Source organism: Lissotriton vulgaris, chromosome 7, assembly GCF_964263255.1.
Source record: "Lissotriton vulgaris chromosome 7, aLisVul1.2, whole genome shotgun sequence".
NCBI lineage: Eukaryota > Metazoa > Chordata > Amphibia > Caudata > Salamandridae > Lissotriton > Lissotriton vulgaris.
Genome location: NC_141695.1, coordinates 132,205,455 through 132,227,389, shown reverse-complemented (window position 1 = coordinate 132,227,389; position 21,935 = coordinate 132,205,455). Strand labels below are relative to the sequence as shown.

Sequence of the window (21,935 nt, the reverse complement as noted above, 5' to 3'; positions counted from 1 at the left end):
TCATTCACCACCACTGCACCACAACCTTCTCATAAAAGTCAACAATTGCCAACTACTGCACACCACTTTACTACAACCTCCTCCCAACAGTCTACCATTCACCACCACTGCACTACAGTCTCCTCCCATCTTTCTACCATTCACCATCACTGCACCACAGCCTCCTCCAGACAGTCTACTGTTCGTGACCATTGCACTTAACCCTTCTCCCACCAGTCTACTATTCACCACCACTGCACTACAACCATCTACCAACAGTCTACCATTCACCACCACAGCATCACACCTCCTCCCACTAGTCAACCCTTCCCCAACACTGCACCACAACCTCCTCCCAAAAGTCTACTATTCACCACCACTGCACCACAACCTTCTACCACCAGTCTACCATTCACCACCACTGCACTACAACTGTCCCACCAGTCTATCATTCACCACTACTACACAACCTCCTCATACGAGTCTACAATTCCCCGCCACTGCACTACACCTTCCTCTCACCAGTATACCGTTCACCACCACTGCAATACAGCCTCCTCGCACCAGTCTACCCTTAACCAACACTGCACTACAACCTCCTCCCACCAGTCTACCCTTAACCAACACTGCACTACAACCTCCCCCCACCAGTCTACCCTTCACCAACACTGCACCACACTCTTCTACCACCAGTCTACCATTCACAACCACTGCACCACAACCTCCTCATACCTGTCTACAATTCCCCGTCGCTGTACTACAACATCCTCCTACCAGTCTACCATTCACAATCACTGCACCGCAACCTCCTCCCAAAAGTCTACATTCACCACCACTGCACCGCAACCTCCTCATACCAGCCTACAATTCCCCACCACTGCACTACAACCTCCTCATACCAGTCTACAATTCCCCACCACTGCACTACAACCTCCACCCACCAGTCTACCCTCTACCAACATTGTACCACAACCTCCTCTCAAGTCTACCATTCACCACCAGTGTATTACCTTTTAAAGGAGACAAATTGGTGCCAGGGAAATGGTAACAGTCTAAGGGGCATATGTATCAAGCCCTTTTCCTGTTCACAAACGGGGGGGTCAGAATTGGCCTGTTTGCGAACGGGAAAAGGCATTTTGGGATGTATCATCCCAAATGGGCATTGCAAATTAAAGAATCGCAAAATTTGTGATTCTCTATTTTGTGATTACATTTAAGTAATCGCAAAATCAGGATCCTTAAATGTGATGTAGAAAGCACCTAAGTTGTGCAAATTTGTCTTAAGAAATCGAAATGACCACCAACTGACAGTTAGTGGTAATTTGCAAATTCTTTGAAAAAAAGCACTTTTTTTGCTTTCTCCAAAGTGCCATGTGCCACACATACATGCCCTTAGGGCATGTATGTGCGCCACATGTGCACTCATACATATTTCAGGGGTGCAACAGGGTGTCCTTTTGACACCCTGGCACCCTTGAGATTGCATTCTCAATTTGCGATTCTCTAATTGCGAATTACAAATTGAGAATGTCTTCTGATTCATTCCTATTGGCCTCCTAACCCATAGGAATAAAAGGGAAGGTATTCCTTAATTGTGATTCGCAATTTGCTAATCGCAATTTAGAAATGCCAAGGAAACACAAAATATTTGCGGATTAATTATTACATCCTGTTTTGCGATTCTTAAATAGCGATGACGGTATTTGATACATATGTCCCTTAAGACTTATTTTAATTTAATTTAATTGTGGGTTTATATAGCTCTAGAATCGACTCCCGGAGGAGTATCTCCGCGCTTCGACTGCTGGGGAACCCGTCCTGGCTCACCCTGAGAGATGGTCCCTAATGGGTATCTCTAAGGTACGACCAAGCATCCCCGGCGGTCTGGGGGGGCCGTTGTGAAGATGAGGCAAGCTAATGCCCAGAGTTGCCGAGTGTGGTCCCTGACTGGAGTAGGCACCGAGGCGAGAATTATCGAGCCCGCTGACCCTGGTCCACGACCCTGCCGCGTCGGGAATCAAACACTGGTCCCGGGCCGTCCTCTGCTTACGGGTCTGCCGCCTCTAACCAGTGAGCCCAACCACTTCACTTACAGAGTGACCTTGTTGCCTTTTCAGGCTAAACTTGATATAAAACTGGCAAAGGCAATTGTCCGGCTATTCATGCCAGGCGCTCAACGCCCATTGGGCTCAAAGTGCATCAGCACTCCTGCCCGACCCTCCCTCTCCCCCCGCCCATTGGGCTCAAAGTGCATCAGCACTCCCGTCCGTCCCCCTCCCCCCCATCCCCCACCCCATTGTGTGTGTCAGCCCGGCCTGAGACAGCTTCCTGGGCACATACACAGCCGCACCCGAGTACTTCACAGGTCTTTAAGAGACCATTTGCTTGTAAATGAGTCCTTGTTGTTTTTTCACCCCTTCTTAGAGCCCCTGTATCTACAATCTGCCTATTGCTGGAAGATTTAGCCCCCCCCCCCCGAAATTTGTTCTTAGCTCCCCCGCCCCCCCCCCCCCCACACACACACTACCTCCCCTGAAATTTTGCTCTTTTGCGCTGCTGAGTCATGATGGATAAAACATGGAAACACCGTTATGCAGAAATGCTATTTGCATGTTGTAGCACGTTAAAACCACAGCTAGTAGCTTTGCCTGTGCATGTTTGTTCTTCATCCTATCTCTCCTCTCTGAGCCTTTCCACCTCCTTTCTCCTCTTCTCTGACAGCCTCTGGGCCCTCTACCTCCTCTCAGCCAGTCTCTTCCCTTAGTCCCTTTAGCCCTTAGTTTGTTTAGCTCAGCTCACTTCTGTTTTCTTCCTTTCAACTTTTCTCCCTTTTTTCTGTCTTTTTGCTCTTTCAAAGACAGGCGGTTTGATGCCACCTTTGTTGCACGCAACGCGCTTCTGCCTTCATTCATATCGCCTGCCCCTCACAGGGGGAGTCACTCTCACAGCCCAGGTCTGGCTTCTCCAGACCAGTAGTGCTTAATTTGTACGGAAATAAATGCCAGTGCCTTCGTCGGGAAGCCACCGCAGCCTGGCACCACCCAGTGCCCTTCCAGCGCTGCCAATGACGGTGGCAACACATCTATACAAGGCCAAGGGTGAGGTCAGACGGGAGTGACAGGACTGGCCATGCCAGCCCACCATCCGGCCAGCCTTCCCCCAGGCCACCCCAGAGCTGCATCCAGTGGTGCCCCTGACCGGTCACCACGGGCCTGTGGCTGCCCGCTGCGCTGAAACACTTCCTCCGTGTGGGCAGAACGTTCGGGCAAAGTCCTGGACCTTCCCCAGAGCAAGATGGCAGCATGGGAGGCCACGCGCTCAGAAGAACCGGAAGTGGAAAAGACTGCTATTAAAGTGACGGTCTGCCTCCCAAAGTAGTACATTTGGGTTGCACTGAGTGCACGTTTACTCTGTGTGAGTGAGTGCCATATACGGACAAATTCGAAATTGGGAGCAAACTGCATCCGCTAATTAGCGTATCCCGCCTTACTGTCAAATAGTAGGTGGGCAGTTTGCAACAGAGACACCATTGGGCCTTTGAAGCACTTACCGGGTTGCAACATAGGATTGCACACAAGAATGGCGAGAGTGCACGTGGGGGCAGGCTGCCTGCAGCTTTGTGCAGGAGGGTGGAGGCACTTGGGCCTTTAAGGATGGCATGATGGCGAATGCCTCTGTCTGGCGTTCGGCAGCCCCCACGGACCACCGTGCCCTTCAGCCACGCCCTTGGGGCTGCAGACACAAAGTCCCTGCTCTCCCAGACACTGTAGTTTTCGTGTCTATTCCTAGCGCGCCCTCTCTTCCTCTTCTAGTCCTGGGCCTGTTATATCTATAAATACGCAGCCAGCTCATTCCCGAAGCCAGCCGCAGAGCCGCCCCCCGAGCCTCGCAGCCCCGGAGCCGCCCCTGAGCGCGCAGCGTCGGCCCGGCCGTGAGACCCCCAGCAGGTGCTTCACCTCCAGACTCGGATGTGAGCCGCGCAGCGTCAGACTCGGATGTGAGCTGCGCAGCGCTATACTTGACGTGAGCTCCGCGGCACTACGGACCATGGCGGTCGCTCTGTCCCTCGTCTGCATCTTCGCTGGTCTCCTGGTTAAAGGTGGGTCATCCTACGCTGTATGAGTAGGGAACATGAACTGTGTCTGTATGTGGGCGCCTCGTGAACTTAAAAGTGTTAAAAAGTGCCCCCCCCCCCCATATCAATACGTGCCTAGAAGAGGTGACTAGAGCTGTGCCCGACACCGCTCTGGGCCTTCCTCTGACGGTACCCGCCCTGTCCACAAGGGGTCAGATTATATAATGATTAAGTACGGAGACGTGTATAGTACTCCTAAAGAGCTATCACGAGCTATTGGCGACTTCTGGGCGCTTACAAAAGCCGGCATGTGCCTTTTATTTGAAGTACAGGCATTTAACACCGGAAGTCAAGCTGGATCTGAACTGTTTAGACATTTTCAGGTAAGAGGTTTTATTTTCTGGCCGTGGTCTCATGTCTCCGACACCCGTTCTTCGGCCATAAAGAGAGGTGCCAGGTTTCCTTTCTGGTACTGAAGCATGCAGGCCCGTAGCCAGAAGTGTAAGTTTTGGGGGGCATGGCCCCATATATTAACATGATGTGGCACTGAGGGGAAGTAATGGTTTGTATCGGCAAAATCTGTTTAAAACAAATCTTTAATTTTGGTGATATTTGAAACAGTTTATTTTCATTCTGTATATTTTGCTACATATGATCCCGAGGGCGTTTGGAGGATGTGAGTGACACTTTGCAAACAGTGGGCTGTGGATAGTCCGAAAGATTACTGAACATATTTGCGCCCAGTCTTACAACTTAAGCCCCTTCCTTAGCTGACAACCTTGCACAAAACAGAATACGATTTAAAGCCAGTTTTACAGGAGCATTGAGGGTCCCTCGCAAGTTGCATAAAACTCATTAGAGTAAGCACATTAATCAAAAGGGGATCTAATTTAAATATGGCTTTACTGTAGATCTGCGGTCATTTCCATTCATTTCTGAGCAAAATAATGGCAAATGGCACGTGGTTCAATTATATATGATTTAAGGATTTTATTATAAGATAACTTCGCAGGCAGGGTTGCTGTTGGTCCACTAAGCAATGGTAGGGCGTATACCAGATAATCTCTCTGAAGAGTGGGAGTAGTACATTTTAAAGCTTTTCTGACCATAAGCATCAGTGTACTATGACTGGATTTTAATGTTAACACAATAAAAAGACAATTGAACTTAATGAACACAAATGGTTTCAACTGATACATATTGGTGTCATCACTGAGGGCCCTAGTGGATATGCTTATACTCAATACATGTCCACCAAGAATCCTCCAAGAATCCGACCACTACTAATTATTTCAGTCCTCAACCAGCTCCACAAATCATTGCCAATATGTTTCAATTACCAAATTATAAGCCTGAAAAGATATATGTACCATATCAATAAACAACAACCCTGAACTTACAAAAAACCACACACACACACACACCCCGCCACCTCCCCTGAATGGACACACATTGTGGACTGATTATTTATATACTTTCAGACCACTGCGTCCTTAATGTTAGCTCACTGATGCTCTTGTAGATTTGAAAGATCACAAAAAGTACTGCCTCCCAGACAGATCCCCTTTGTGCTCTCGATATAAATAACTGACATCAATGCATAATGGCGTGAAATAGACCAGTGGAAGGCAGCCTTTACAGCAAATGTTTAAACTCAGGACAGGGTGTCTGATGATGTTTTAAAGTGCATACCATTGCACTAGGCATGCAAACAAAGGAAGAAAACAGAAGTGAGCTGAGCTAAACAAACTAAGGGCTAAAGGGACTAAGGAAAGAGACTGGCTGAGAGGAGGTAGAGAGCTCAGAGGCCATCATAGAAGAGGAGAAAGGAGGTAGAAAGGCTCAGAAAGGAGAGATAGGATGAAGAACAAACATGCACTGGCAAAGCTACTAGCTGTGCAAACCTCACTCTCTCAATAGTATTTGGAGAGTTGAGGCGTTATGCCAGATAATGTCTCTTAAGAGTGGGAAAATACAAATGTCAGGCATTTCACAATTTCATGCGTATACAACATACACAGCAGAGCCACATGTGTTACATACTCACACAGTGCTACTACTAATTTACAGAGCTGTTACAGGTTTGGAGGGATGTATGTCAGTACAACGCGATCTTTTAGATCGCGGTACTTGACAACACTGCCATTACAACGCAAGTCATTACAACGACTTGCTTTGGAGGGCGCGGATTGTGGAATATTATAATTTTATATTCCAACACCAGTCCACGTAACAGTAGGGAAGGTGTTGTAATATAAAATTACAATATACCTTAACCAACAGCGCCATCTAGCGCAAGTCGTAGTAACGACTTGCGTTGTAATGGCAGCGTTGTTAAGGGAGTGCGGTGTAAACACTGCGTTGTAAATGATGTTCCCCGTTTGGAGAGCACGTTGTAAAAAACACAAGATGAGCTGGTACCAGCTCTTGCTTCTGAAGAAGTGAAGATGTTTCTTCCAGAAAATGACCTCATACTCTGGTCAGTAGTAATGCCTTGTTCCATTGCCTCTGAGATGCAACACTAGCACTCCTTGCAAGCATCCTACATTCTGCAGCACATCTTATCCCTTTGCCTGAATACATATGATCACATCACCTACAACATGATGAAACTGCATTGGTTCCATTTGTGGACCTGCATCATCTTTATAACTAGTTGCATCATTTACAAAGTTATCATGACCAACACCCCCACTAATTTTGCAGACCAGCTCACCATCTCCTGGTAATCTCACCCACTGGCAGCCCAGATATGACCAGACAGCAGATTAAGAAGTGTAAAAAAGAAAAGAAAAGCAGCAGGGCTTTTCCATCTGTGCATCCAGAATCTGGAAACTGTTTGTCTTTCTCTCCCAAACATATGCAAAGCTGCTTCAATTTACAAAGGATTTGAAGACTCACCTCTTAAAAGCACATTACATCACATTACATTAACAATCCACAACCCACCTACAACTCATATCACTCGTTGACTTTATGCTTGTCTTTTGTCCCTGACAAGGCTCTACTGCTATTGGCTAGGTTTGTGCTACAGAAATATCATACACATTCATACATAAAGGTGACATCATCCAGCCTATGTTCTTAGACTGCAGCAGTGATTGTCATTTAAGCATTAGCTTTAAAAATATCAATGACAATGCACACATTTTGTCTCCAAACCTCACTTGTACAGTTTATAAAAAATATGCACACTTTTACTAATAAATGCTTTTTGTTGTACGAAAATACAGTGACTGAAGGAAGAAAGAAAAGTGAAGTAGACATTAAGGTAGAGGGATATATATGTAGATAAAAGATATTCTAGTGAAGGATCTATAAACAGATGCAAGGTAGAGAGAGTGTGAGAAAAAGAGAGGGGTAAATGAGAAGAGGCCTAAAGAAAGACAGGTCAGGTAAAGAGAGTAATGAGTGAGAGAAGGGAAGAAATGAAAAGTGTGAAGGGTCAAAAGTGAGATGAGCTGTTGATATAAAAGAGTTAAAGTAGGGAGACATAGGTGAGGCGTGGAAAGAGTGGGGAGCTTGATATTGTGATAGGGAGAGAGTGAGAGAAACAGAGGGTGAGAAATAGAGTGTGTTGTGTGATAAAGTAGAGACATTTGAGTAATATAAATGTACAAAGAAGGCGGTTCAGAGAGAGAGGGTCAACTGAAAACTAGAAGAGGTGCAGAGGCAGATGAAGCAGAGAGAAGGAAGAATGCACTGATATAGAAAATAGATAAAAAAGGAAAGAAAAAGTAAAGTATTGAAGGAACAGGGATAGGAAGAGAGAGAGAGAAGAGGTGGAAAAGTCAGGTAGCAAACAAATGGTGAGAAGTTTGGTAGGGAAACACAGTGGACATTTAGATAGAGATAGATGAGATGATGAGAGGGGTGTGGGACAGAGAGAAATATGGTAGAGTCAATGGGGTGGGAAAGTAAGAGGGTTAAGAGTGAGGTCAAAAGAGGTTTCATATATAGAGACTGAGAAAGCGACAGGTAAAAAAATGAGAATCAGACGGTTGAGAGAGACTTTAAGCAAATGGAGGAGTAACACAGGATGTAAGATGGAAACAAAACTGTGCGTGCGAAGAGCTAGTTGAGATAGACAGAGGGATAAGGTATAGGGACATATAAGTTGGGATAGCGATTGATGGAGAGATGGAGGTGAGGTCATGAGAGAGAGGTAGACAGACGTGGAGGGAAGACAGGTGTATTGATAGTGAGATTGGGTAAATCTAGGCGATGGGGAGAGTTCAAATGGAGTGAGAACTGTGATATGTACATAAAGTTGTAGATTGGAAGAGAGGTAAAGAGAGAGTGATGAGACAGAAAAGGCGAGGTGATGATTGAAAGAGACAAAGTTCATTCTTTTAATTTAATTGCTTTGAAATGCCTCAGTGCATGAGGGTTACTTTTGAGCAGGACTGTGGGTCTGTTTGCCTGCATGTTTGCTGATCAATATCAAGAATAATAAACCTCCATCATCGACAGCAAAGACTGCACCTCCCATCCATAACATTTCTTAGATTTTAACAGAGAAGAGAATTAAGCTCTATCAGGCACATGCTTCAATGTTGGCTTTTGCAATTCCTTAATTGCGATTTTTAAGAAATCGCAATTAAGGAATCGCAAAAGCGTATGCATGTAGAAATCGCTTAAAAAAATAGCGATTTCTAAACATTCCTTAATTGCGACTCGCAAATTGCGAGTCGCAATTAAGGAATACCTCCCCATTCATTTCTATGTGCCTAGAGGCCCATAGGAATGAATGGAAAGACATTCTCAATTTGTGATTCTCAATTAGAGAATCGCAAATTGAGAATGCCATTTCAATGGTGCCAGGGTGTCTAAAGGACACCCTGTTGCACCCCTGAAATTGATCTGTGCACATTGTTGCGCACACATGTGCCCTCTGTTCTCTCGCTTCTTTTGGCCCCATATATAAAACGAGCTGCTGAATGGAGAACTGATTTAAGGGGGGACAGTTGGGATTTGGGAAGGCCAGTAAGAAGAGAATTGCATTAGTCCAATCTACGGAGAACCAGCGATTGGACCAGGGTTTTAAGGTCTTTCTCCGGGAAGAAGCAACGAATCCCCCAAAGAAGGCGCAGTTGGTATCGAGCAGACTTTGCAATGGAATTGATGTGGGAGAGTAGATTGAGTTTTTTGTTGAGTATGACACCAAGGGATTTTGTGCCGTCAGCAATTATGAGTTTATTGTTAAGTAGATTCATCTGATCCATCCATGATTGATCCAGAGGAGAAGAAAGCAAGGAGGATAGGAGGAGGAATTCAGTTTTGGAGGCATTCAGAATCAGTTGATGAGTTAACATCCAGTTTTGAATGGAGTCGAGAGTGGAGTTTTGGACAGAGAGATCGTGAGTGGAGGCCACCTTAAGGTAGATTTGAGTTTTGTCCGCATAGAGATGATAGAGGATCCCCGATTTACTTAGGAGATTTCCAAATGGTTCAAATAGAGATTGAACAAAGTGAGTGCAAGTATAGAGCCTTGAGGAACACCTTGACCTACCGCCAAAGGAGATGAAAGACTGTTTGCTATTTTGATCATTTGGGATCTATCAGAGAGGAAGGAAGCAAACCATTTAAGCACACTGCCCTCCAAGCTCATTCTCTGTTGAAAAGAGTTAAGGAGATTGTTGTGATTGACAGTGTCAAAGGCTGCAGAAAGGTCAAGGAGAAGTAGAAGACAAGACTCCCCCAAATCGAGTAACTGCTGCATGGCATCAATCACTTGCAGCAAGGCTGTTTCAGTGCTGCAGTTTTGAATGAAGCCATACTGGGAATTGCCAAGATCATTGTCCTTGATATGTTGGGAGAGTTGTTTCGCTACACATCTTTCTGTGATTTTCGCAAGAAAAGGTAGGTTAGTGATGGGGCGGAAGTTGTTGAGGTCGTTTGCATCAGCAGTGGGTTTTTTAAGCAGATGGGTAACTTGCTCAGTTTTGAAGGAAACAGGAAGGGAGCCTTGACAGAGGGAGAGGTTAACCAGAGTGGTCCAATAGGAAAGCGAATGCGTATAGAAGTCAATGGCAATGGCACTAGGGATGGGGTCAGTAGAATGGTTTGAGGGCTTTGTTTCGAGGATGCATTTGAAGAGGGCATCTTCAGAGATGGGGTAAAAGTTATGCCAAATGGCTAAGGATTTGCGTTCCTCTGGAGGGGTAGGATGAATGACCTGATCCACAAGTGATTTCACTTTTTCGTCAAAGAATATAGCGAATTCCGCTGCTTTCTTTGTAGAATCCTCCAACTTGGAGGTTGGGGGAGAGCAATTTGGATTCTTGATGAGATCGAATAGTTTTTTGGGTCTATTTTTGGCTGAGTTGAGGAGGGTTCTGAAGTGCGAATCTTTTCCAAGGAAGATGTGCTTGTGGTACTTGGATCTTGTTGAACGAAGCGTGGCCAAATTGTTGGTGGAAGGCGCTTGTCTCCATTGTTTCTCCAGGATTCTTAGGTACTTCCTTTCTTCATAAATGGATTTGTTGAACCAAGGCGCTGAGGGAGTAGGCCTTTTCTATTTGCTTTGAAGAGGAGCGACGTTATTGATTTCAACTGCAAGGACGATGAGGCTTTGGGAGGTGAGCTTGTTAACATCCAGGTTCGGGTCTAGCCGTGGAAGTGATAGCAAAGCTGAATCACAGAGGGTACCGAGGTCAATATTTTTAGTGTCACGGAACCAGGAAGTAGCCCTCTTAAGTTGGCCGAGAGAAATAGAATGTGATAGGTGAAGAGAGAATGGTATGAGGAGGTGGTCAGACCAGTCTACATGAATAGGGATAGCGATAGTAAGCGTGCCTGCTTTAGAAATAACAAGGTCCAGGATTGAGCCCTTAAAGTGTGATGTTTCTGTGCAGTGTTGGATAAGATCGTTTGCAGAGAGGAAGGTCGTCAGAATATTCGCAGAAGAGTCTTGAAGCGAGCCCCAGTGGAGATTGAAGTCACCCACGAACATCTGATTGTCACTTTGCGAGTGTTGGTAGCTGATGAAGTCAGTGAGTTTCTCCATAAACGAAGGGCTGCTACCAGACGGGCGGTAAACGGCATGGTATCTAAGGGGTGAGCGGTGGTGCAATTGAAGCTCAAGAGATAGGCATTCAAAAGTACAGAAGGAGCTGTTAGGAAAATCCTTAAGTAGAAGGGAGTTTCTAAAGATGACTGTAACACCTCCCCCAACTTTGTCTATTCTGTCATTTCTAAATATAGAATAGCCTGTGGGTATTAATAGATCAAACATAGAGTGAGAGGTATCATTGAACCAGGTCTCTGTGAGGAAGAGCATGTCAATATTGTGAAGGATGATGGTATCGGAGATTTCAAGTTTGTGTTCTATTGCAGATCTGCAGTTGTAAATGTAAATGTATTGGCATTTATATAGCGCACTACTTACCCGTAGGGTCCCAAGGCGCTTCGACCGCTGCGAAACCCTTCCTGGCTTCCCTGAGAGATGGTCCCTTAATGGGTATCTCCAGGGTGAGACCAGGCATCCCCGGCGGTCTGGTGGGGCTGTTAGTGAAGATGAGGCAAGCTAATGCCCAGAGTTGCCGAGTGTGATCGCTGATCAGAGTGGGCACCGAGGCGAGAGAATTATCGAGTCCGCTGACCCTGGTCCAGAAACCTGCCGCGCCGGGAATCGAACCCTGGTCCCGGGCCGTCCTCTGCTCTCGGGTCTGCCGCCTCTAACCAGTGAGCCACACTACTTCACTGGTTAGAGGCGGCACAGTTGTGGAGCAGACAGCGCAGCTCTGTCAAGACTGTTTTGGTGACGGGGGCACTTGGGCTATGATTGGTGATAGGGATATTGTACTTATACAAGGGTGTTCGGGAGGGTTTAGGTGGATGAGTGGTTCTGACAGAGAAGATGGTCGGATTAGTGTAGATAGTATGGATACTAGGATAGGAAAGTGGAAGAAGGGTGTGAGTTTGCGAGGTTTGCAGACAACAGGTTATGCTTGGCTATTTTGGGGTGTGGGGACGAGGTGCATCTCATGGGAAGGTGAGTGCTTTCCAAAGGAATTGAGGGGTATGGATAGGTGGCAATCTTGGAGCTTAAAAGTGAAATGGTATCTTCAAGTTGGGAGATGAAGGTGATAAGAGAACTCAGCTTATTTTCCAGAGAGAGTAGGGCAGAGCACGGCATGTTGGGTTGCTTGATGGAAACAGGAGGGGGTGCAATTGGCAGTGGAAGGCATGGAGAGGTGGGGGTACGGGAGGGGAGTTGGGGTACAGGGTTCAGAGGTGGGGAAAGGTGGTTGAGAGTGGGCATTGGTGTATCAGAGGTGAGAGGAGAGTTGTCTTTGTTGACAATGCTAGAAGGATAGGAGTTAAGGACATAATTAGGGGGAGATAGGTGAGGAGCGAGGCGGTGAGGCGGAAAAAGAGGGGGGAATGTGTGGACTCATAGGATGGAAGGAGGTTTGGGAGGAAGAGAGGGGAGGGGGTTGGAGAGGTCTTGTCAGCTAGGTGGATGTGAGGGAACGGGCACCTGGCAGAGTGAGGGGGGGTTGGAAGATAGGGAAGTTGAAGAAAGAAAGTGATTCTGCTAGGCCCGATGGAGGGAAAGGGAAAAGGTTACCAAGGAGGGAAAGGGGATGGCACAGCATTACTGGAGGAGTGGAGGGAAGAAGAGAGATGCAATGGGTTTGTGAAGAAATCGGGGTACAAAGCGAGGGGAGGAGGGGGTAGAAAAGAGGAGAAGAGGAGGGAATAGGGGCAACAAAAGGAAAGTTAACTAGGGGAGAAGGTTGGAGGAGAGGTGGTCTAAATAATGGGGTGGCATGTAGGGATACAGGGGAGGAGATAAGATTGGAGTACCGGGACGGTGTAGATTGGACGAGGAGCATATTAGCTAGAGGTAAGGCTGAAGTGATGAAGGGGGGCACACTTTGAGGAGGGAAAATGGGAAAATAGGGAACTGGGGAGGGGGAAAGGGTCAACTTGTGCCTCCCGAGGGTGCAGCTTATTGAAGTATAGGGGGGTCAGGGGAGGAGATAGGGAGTAATGGGTGGAGCTGGATGAAGAGTCAAGTGAGAACCCGGTCGCAGGGGAGGGGAGTAGGGAAGGGAAGAGGTGGTCAAAGAGAGAGAGACAGGTGTCTTTGGCTTAGATCATGACAGTACCATTGATATAGAGTGAGATAGTGAGGGAGCCATTAATACACACAGAGGGGGACATTTGTAGCTGTTTCTCATGAGGGATAGAGGAGTAGGAGGTGACGTTAAGGGAATTATATAAGCTGGTGGACCAGGAGGAGTGAAAAAAATGAAATCGTTTTTGAGCCTCCCATAACGACCATTGAAGAATTGATCAACAAAAATGGAATCAGGGAAACATTCAATATTATAATGCTTGAATTTTTTTGCTGAAGCTTTAGTCAGGTTAGGAGGATAAATGATTTTGTAGCAAATAATTCCTGACTTAACTAGAGTGGTGGCCATGTTGGGAAAATGAGGAGGAGGAGGGTTTTGGGGATATTAGAAGGGTGTTACTTGGGTAGCAGTGGTGAGGAGAAGTATAAGGACAAGAAGGGGGCACATATTCCAGAAGTCAGGTGAAGATACCCATACTAATGTGTTGTCAGGGAAGTGAGGCGATTAGGAACAAGTTGTTACTTCAGAACAAGACTGAGTCAACAAGATTGGACTGAAGATAGAGGGGTGTAAGAGGTAGAAGGGGTCACAGATTCTAGTAGTCGAGAGAGGATAATCGCCATAATGCGGGTATGGCTCCTTTGTACAGTCAGGCATTGTAGACTCAAATCTCCTCAGTCGTCATGAGACCATATAGAATTACTGATTATCAAAGTCAGTCATCCTCGTCGCCAATATGTTGTGAAGAGACGAGGTACACAAAGGTTGTAGGTTCAGGATGAGATTTAATCTTCTTAGAGGAACAGCTTGACATCCACAAGGACTGGCAACAAGCGCAGTCCAGCACCAACTGACCAACATGGAACTTCCAACAGGGAAGCTAGGTAAAGCATTCTAAATTCTAAGAGGCCTGTGTGCTGGGAAGCACACAGGTGGCATACAACAGTACCTTGGTCACTACCTTGGTCTCTGGATCGGTGCTCACTCCGGGGGGGATTCAGTGCTCACTACAAGTGCTACTCGGGATCTCCCAAGGTGCCCCGGTCCTCAACAGCCACTCAGGTAAGGCACTACAGTCTCTGGACTGCTCCGGCCGAGATTACCAGCAGCAGGCTCACGCTTCTTCGCTTTGCCTGTGTACCAAAGCCCTAATCAACTGTACTCCAGCCCCGCCTCTAAGCTTTACTGCTTTGGAGTCTCTATGACTCCGCTGCTATTTCATGGGCCCTTCACCTAGGTAGCTTGAGAGGCTCCTCATAATAAATGATCTTAATGGCAGCCATCTTAGGGTCAGGCAATGTTTTATGCTCCTGCTGTCATTGATATGGGCTGTTTTCAGTGACCATGTCTTCCTGTATGCTTGTCAGGCACCGCACCAGCTGTTTTTATGTCACTACAACTGACCAGGCAAGTCCTCGCTTAAATAACTGCAAAATGGTGCCCGATCACTGCCATTTTAGAGTCAGGCTTGACGGAAGGGAGTCTTCTCACCGCCTCGCAGATATCACATGTGCGCCCCAGTGTCTCGTTTTCAATGCAGGGGCCCTAGCACATGTATCCCTGCCGGGGCCCACCTCTCACCTCTGTTCTCTCGCTCTTCCGGACCCCACCCACAGAGCTAAGAGTTCTACGTCGGGCCGCTCGACACCTGCTCTTGCCCCCGCCAGTACCTCCCGGGATGAATGAGACAGTTAATTCACTCTCTACTAAAGGGCTAACGGCAGCAATTCACCTTACGGACCTCATGTATGTGCAGCCACATAGCCGTTTACGGCTGCTCGGCCGGATGGTGCCCTCTTGGCTAGCGTCTCTCACCGTTATTCAATTACCTTTGCCGCAAGTCCGAAAGGCTCTCATAGGCAAATGCAGGGAGGCTCTGGCAACAGGCGATCACTCCAGACTATCCCTGCATCACTTTTACCAACATTCAGCCTGCAGAGTAGATGAAGACGGTCCGATCTCCGGTGTCTCCCCTGATCTCGCGGCGATCTCCTGCGGTGTATGTGGTTTTGCTGGCGCCACCTCAGCCCTCCTTTCCCTGTCCTCCGCTCCGCGGGCCGAGTCATGGGGGCCTGCTGCAAGGTACAGGTCCGGCCGATTGGGAGTTGGGGTCATGGGCAGTTAGACGCCATCTTGCCTATCTTGTCTTTACTAATCCACTCAGCTATGCACATAAAATACAGATATGTTCTGTGCAGCAGGCTTTTTAACCCTCTGCGCTACTTCATGGAGAGACAAAACTGCCACTAGAAAAAACACTGACCTCTATCTCTATAGCAGGAAAATTAAACACAAGAGTTATCATGATACTTTTATTGTTGCCTGAAAGGCGGACACACAAGGAACTCTGCAGCAGGTGTTTTTTAATCGTAGGTTTTTGCTAAACACAGCCCCTCCCCCCAAGGTCTGTACCCCCCTCCAGGTCAGTGCCCAGTGCAGCTGCAAAAGTCGCATGGCGCTAAAGCTGGACCTGCCCATCCCCGACAACATCCTCACACCTATTCATTATTAATGCAATGAAAGCTGAAGACAGACCAGTATAGGAGCAGGCATAAGAAGATGAAATTTAGAAAGAAGTTGAGGAAGAAATTGGGCACGTGTTGAGATGGGTTGGCATATGGTAAGTATGGCTGGGCAGCGAGCCCTGGGCAACACAACTGTTCTTCTACCCCTGCTTTCAAGTGGCAAGAGGCAGAGACAACAACACACAGTGAGGTGAATAACTTAAAAATGATTGACCACCATGCTTAGAAGCAAGGGAGGAATACCTTAACAAATGCAACCGTAGTGATTGAGAAAGGAACATGACTTAAGACTCATCCCAGCAGCCACTGGCCCCTTCTCCTTTCTCTGCACCAGATGTTTCTCTTGCTTCCCCTCTGTGTCTACCTCTGCAGGCTGCAGAAAAAGACAAAAGGAACTTATTTAGCAATGTTACTGCTGACTGGAGTATGTGCACAAGTAAAAAAAAGTAACTAACAAAACTAACAGCTAGATTCATCAAAGGCTCGTATTGCGAGTCAGTAATAGCGATTATTAAGGAATCGCTATTACAGACTCGCAAAGCAAGATTCATGTCCAAATCGCAATTCATTTAGCGATTCCTACAGCTTCCTTATTTGGGATTAGCTAATTGCTAATCGCAAATAAGGAATAACTCCCCATTCATTCCTATGGGCCTAAAGACCCATAGGATTGAATGGAAAGACATATCAATGTGCGAATCGCTATTAGCGATTCGCATTTTGAAATTGCGATTTCAAGGGTGCAGGGGTGTCCAAAGGACACCCTGTAGCACCCCTGAAATGTAGTCTACATTGGTGTTGCGCACACACATGTCCAAAGGACATGTGTGTGTGTAACATGCAACTTAGAAAAATGCATTTAAATGCATTTTTCTAAGTTTTCGCTATTTACCACGAGGTTTGACCTCGCGGTAAATAGCGGCCCAAAATTGCGATTTCGCAATTTTAAATTGGTTCATGAATTGCATTTAAGGAATCTCAAATAGAGATTCCTTAAATGCAATTCCTCACAAATGTGCGAATTCTTTAATAGTGATTTTTGCATTTGGGATGATGAATCCCAAATGCAAAAATTGCGCTCGCAAAGGGCCAGATTATCAGAATCTGGCCCTTTGCGAGCCGATTTTCGTTTCATGAATCTAGCTGTAAAAGTATAGCAAGCCCAAGTAGTATATTGAAAGGTGTTATTCATTTTAAAAATCAAAACTGTCAAAAATTAAACCCTTTAAACATTTTAATAATAGGTGGGGATGACTAGGAAAGCATTAGGGAAACAAAGATTAAAGGAAATAGAATGGAAGGGAGAGAAGAAAAATAAAAGAAGGGTAAGGTAGAGGTTACTGCCACAGTAAGACACACATTTGCAATGCAATAGGCCTCCATAGAGTTTGAGCTATTGACATTGTAAATGACAATTCTTTTATTTATGTTTTGGGTTTTAAAACATAAATCAAAGGCATCGTCATTTACAATACTAATAGCTTAAAATCTCGCAAATTTGAGATCTATTGCATTGCAATAAAGGGCGTTCTTGACTGCTTGTTAGATTGTAAATATCAGAGGAAGAGACCGGTCTGGAACATCTGTAGTGATAAATAGTGCAGTGAAGCAGATGTGTAAGTGTTGTAAATTACACAGGCACAAAGTGTGTAGTGAGAGTTACATATGGTCTGAGCTATAAACACTAAAAAAGCGCTCCAAAACCTTTCGCTCTGTGATTACACTGTCACCGCTCAGGAGGAAGAGCTGGAGGGGGGGCTATTTCCTGCCCTCGCCGTGATTTGAGTGAGCAGTGTGGCATTGTGTAATGTCATTGCTATCTTTGGCCTAATAAATAACACTCCAGCTGTAGTAGGACCCTGGCTTCACCTCCTGCTGCAGGGTGGGCTGTGCTTTATGGCAGGCATGGAGAGAGGGAGGGATGGACTCGGCTGCAGCTCCGGCCATCGTGCAGTGCCCGTGCTATTACTAGTGAGCGAGAGGCGCTGAGCTGGTGATATTGGTATTTGTGGTGGGGGTATTGGTATTGGTGGTGTTATTGATGTGGTATTGGTGGTGGTGGTTGTATTGGTGGTATTGTTATAAGTGGTGGAGGTATTAGTATTGGTGGTGGTACTGGCATTGGTGGTGGTGGTATTGGTGGTGGTATTGGTATTTGTGGTGGTGGTATTGGTATTGGTGGTGGTGGTACCGGTATTGGTGGTGGTGGTATTGGTGGTGGGGTATTGGAGGTAATGGTGGTGGTGGTATTGTTGGTGGTGGTATTGGTGGTGATGGTGGTATTGGTTTTGGTGGTGGTGTTCGTGGTTGTGGTATTGGTAGTGGTGGGGTTGGACGTGGTGGTGGTATAGGTGGCGGTGGTATTGGTGTTGGCATTGGTGGTGGTGGTATTGGTGGTGGTGGTATTGGTGGTGGTGGTATTGGTGGTGGTGGTATTGGTTGTGGCGTTGGTGGTATTGGTGGAGGTAATATTTGTGGTGGCATTGGTGGTGGTATTGGTGGTGATGGTGGCATTGGTGGTGGTGGTATTGGTGGTGTTGGTATTGGTATTGGTAGTGGTGGCATTGGTGATGTTGGTGGTATTGGTGGTGATGGTGGCATTGGTGGTGGTGGTATTGGTGGTGGTGGTATTGGTAATGGTGGTGGTGGTATTGATGATTCTGGTGGTATTGGTGATGGTGGTATTAGTGGTAGTGATATTGGTGTTAGTGCTGGTGGTATTAGTGCTGGTGATATTAGTGGTGATATTGGTGTTGGAGCAGGTATTGGTGGTATTGTGGTGGTATTGGTATCTGTAGTGGTATTGGTGGTGGTGGTATTGGATTGGTGGTGGTGGTATTGGTGGTGGCAATGGTGATAGTGGTAGTATTAGTGGTAGTGGTATTGGTGGTGGTGTTATTTGTGGTGGTATTGGTGGTGTTGGTGGTAGTATTGGTGGTGGTGTTGGTATTGGTGATGGTGATGTTGTTGGTGGTGGTATTGATGGTGGTAGTGGTATTGGTGCTAGTGTCGGTGGTATTAGTGGTGGTGGTATTGATGGAGGTGTTATTGGTATTTATTGGTGGTGGTATTGGTCGTGGTTGTATTGGTAGTGGTGATAATGGTGGTGGCTGTGGTGGTATTGGTGGTGGTCGTGATATTAATGCTGGTGGTGGTATTATTAGTGATATTGGTGGTGGTATTGGTGGTGGTATTAGTGGTGGTGTTGGTGGTGGCATTGGCAGTGGTGGGATTGGTGTTGGTGGTCTTGGTGGTCTTGGTATTTGTGGTGGTTGTATGGTGGTGATGGTATTGGTGGTGGCGGTGGTAGTTGTATTGTTGGTGGAACTGGCGGTGGGAGTGGTGGTGGTAGGGGTGGTGGTGGTATTGATGGAGGTGGTGGTATTGGTAACCAATCATGACTTGCCAGCACTAGCAGGAATACCTTGTGCTTTGGTGGTGGCCAAGGTGGACTTGGTCCCCCCCTTCATTGAAGGCCCTGAAAGGAGGAGGTACAAGCAAGACACGGATAAGTCCTGTTACTTAAATCATTACAGCAGATCTAATCATTTACAGAGAAGCAAGTCTAATGCTTGAGTAACAAATCATGTTTGCCCCTTCCCTTCCATCCCAAAAATAGTTCCCTGCTATACATCATACATTTTTGCTATCAACACACTAAAGCAAACCACAAATTCACCAGAAGTGTCCCAGCACTATGATGTGACGTCAGACACCCTCGCTGACATGTCGCGTAATTGAGAAACTATACAAATTGATTCAACAAGAATAGTAATGAATGTGACACAGTATACATAAGGATGCATTGTATAAGTGCAGATGTCTAAAATGGTGAATAGTGAATTAGGTTAACCAACGGTATTGAGCTCTTTATTTAATTTTGTAATTACGTTTCAGTTATGATAATTAATTGTGGCTTCCGAATGAAAGAGTGAATTCATGTCCAATTTTTACCAATATTTGGAAGTGGGAGGAATTGATGCAATTGTGTCAGTAGTCTATTTTTCAGTCGAAAATCGGTATGTGTACGTAAATTATGTTGTTTATGTTAAGCACGTAATACTCCGTGTTCAGGTATAAATAGTTAATCCAAGATGGTGTCCTAATTGTATCTATCTATCTATCTATCTATCTATCTATCTATCTATCTATCTATCTATCTATCTATCTATCTATCTATCTATCTATCTATCTATCTATCTATCTATCTATGTATCGGTCTTTCGATCTATCGATCTATCTACCTGTGATTTTCTTAAAGCACATAGTTCATCACAATCTCAGCTCCATAAGAAATGTAAGCAGAGAACAGAAACATGTGTCCTTGTTCTGATCCTCTCTGAACTATGCTTTTTAAACACAAAACATAATCCTGAGTGCATGCGTTTGACTTATGTTCAGTGGCAGAATCAGTACCTGCACCACACATTCCTGGGTGACTAATGCTGTATTGCAAGCTTCTGTTTGGGGTAGTATATTGTCTCCTGCAAAGTAATTCATATAAAAAACATGAAAACATCACTTAACCGCCGCTGTAACCTCTTCAATGACTATCAGGTCAAGCAAGTCCCCCTGCTCTAGAATGGCAGCCCATTGGTGTATGACCTACTTCTCCATGATGGAGATGCCAGGAAAGCAGTGCATGCTGGATCACACTCTCCTCCAGAGCAGGTTACTGCACAAAAAGAAATAAGTGCTGCCACATCGTCCTTCACAAAGATGTTGCACATGCTCACATCTGCACAGAGTTTTTGGAAGTTGTTAGTATTCTGGCACCTACTGCCTGCCTCTGCTATGATTGCAGTGAGTGGAAGAGGGTGACGTAAACAAAATACAGACAAGATGGGGGAATAAAAAAGTAGAGAAAAAGTAAAAAGTAAGTTGGGTGAATCCGGAGGCGGAGGGTAAGGAAACAGCTAGGCAGGAGCAAGCTGGAGTCAGCAGCACTACACCTTAGTCAAAACGGCAGTTCACTTGTGTTGCATAAATTTCTTCTTTGTGCTATTTCTTTATGTTCAAATGCATAATTTTAATGGATTTTAGTCGTTGTGCCAAAGCCTACAAAGGTGACAAGCTGATAAAGTTATTGCATGTTGCAAAACCCTACGAAGGGAACAATTAATGCTCCTAAAGAACTACATGTCCCATCATGCACTATGAATGGACTGTGCTAAGCCCACTGTGGTTTGGTAATCAATTTCAATAATGGTAATAAAAAGAGCACTTCCTACAACTGTCATTGTATCATGCATATGATTAAGATGCCGTTGCATCGAAACGTGTAAGGCAAGGAAAAAGTTTTGCTGCACAACGAGGGAAACGGAGAATGACAGCCAGATGGCAGGAACCCAGCCGAGTGCCCTCCTAAGTTCTAGGGCAATTGTATAGCACCCATACATATATCTATATATCTATCGATATATATATATATTTATTCACTGAAAAAACCATAGGTTTCACACCAGCTATAGTTAGCTGGACATTTTACTCATACAAAACCATTGAAATTCCCCCGTTATAGTTAGTTGTACTCACTGTAACTCGCACGCCTGCAATCCACTGCTCATGATGTCACATAATACATCATTCATGACATGGTCAGTGACATCACTGATGACATCTCAAATGACATCACTGATGACATCACTGATGACATCATCCAGTGAATGTGGTTTGCTTTGATATTTAAATATGTATTATAAATACACTACTTTGCATTGAAGAATGAGTGGATATATAAATATAAATGTGTGGATTTAGTAACAGTGTCATTGATTGTTTCCTTGACGAATTTGTGGAGTCTCACTATATATAATGTGTAGTTACTAAACTGTGTGAAAGTCTATATTGCGTTGTCTTAATTGCTATGTTAAAGACTATATTTGTTATTGGTCTCTTAGAAGAGTATTTGTATGGGTAAATGGCTGCATGGGTTGGTGACTGACTCACTGTTTGTATGTGTTTGTATGTGTTTTTAAGACAGCATATGTGCAGGACTGTATGGGAGGATGAGTGTGTATATGTGTGTTAGTGAGTGAATGACTGTCTCACTATTGTCTTTTTTAGTAACAACATATATTTTAATCTAGTGTATGTGAGTTTTGATGTATATAAGTGAGTATATGTGAGAGTACGAGATTGTAAGAGTTCCTGTTTAAATAAGTATGTGTTTCTGTAAGTGATTGTTTAAGAGAGTAAGTATGTTTAAGTTTCCTTAGAAGTAAGGAGGTAGTGTGTGTATAGTTGTATATGCAAATAAATGGATGT

General features: G+C 45.4%; 1 protein-coding gene across 1 annotated transcript in view; it reads left to right on the top strand.

The window, feature by feature from the left end:
- Positions 1 to 3,847: 3,847 nt before the first annotated feature.
- LOC147700995 (phospholipase A2 inhibitor gamma subunit B-like) overlaps positions 3,848 to 21,935 on the top strand; it is a 184,079-nt gene continuing 165,991 nt past the window's right edge. The window contains exon 1 of the mRNA XM_086929818.1: positions 3,848 to 4,078. Coding sequence (XP_086785944.1) covers positions 4,027 to 4,078 — 52 coding nt within the window. The 5' untranslated portion in view covers positions 3,848 to 4,026. The remainder of the gene's footprint in view (positions 4,079 to 21,935) is intronic.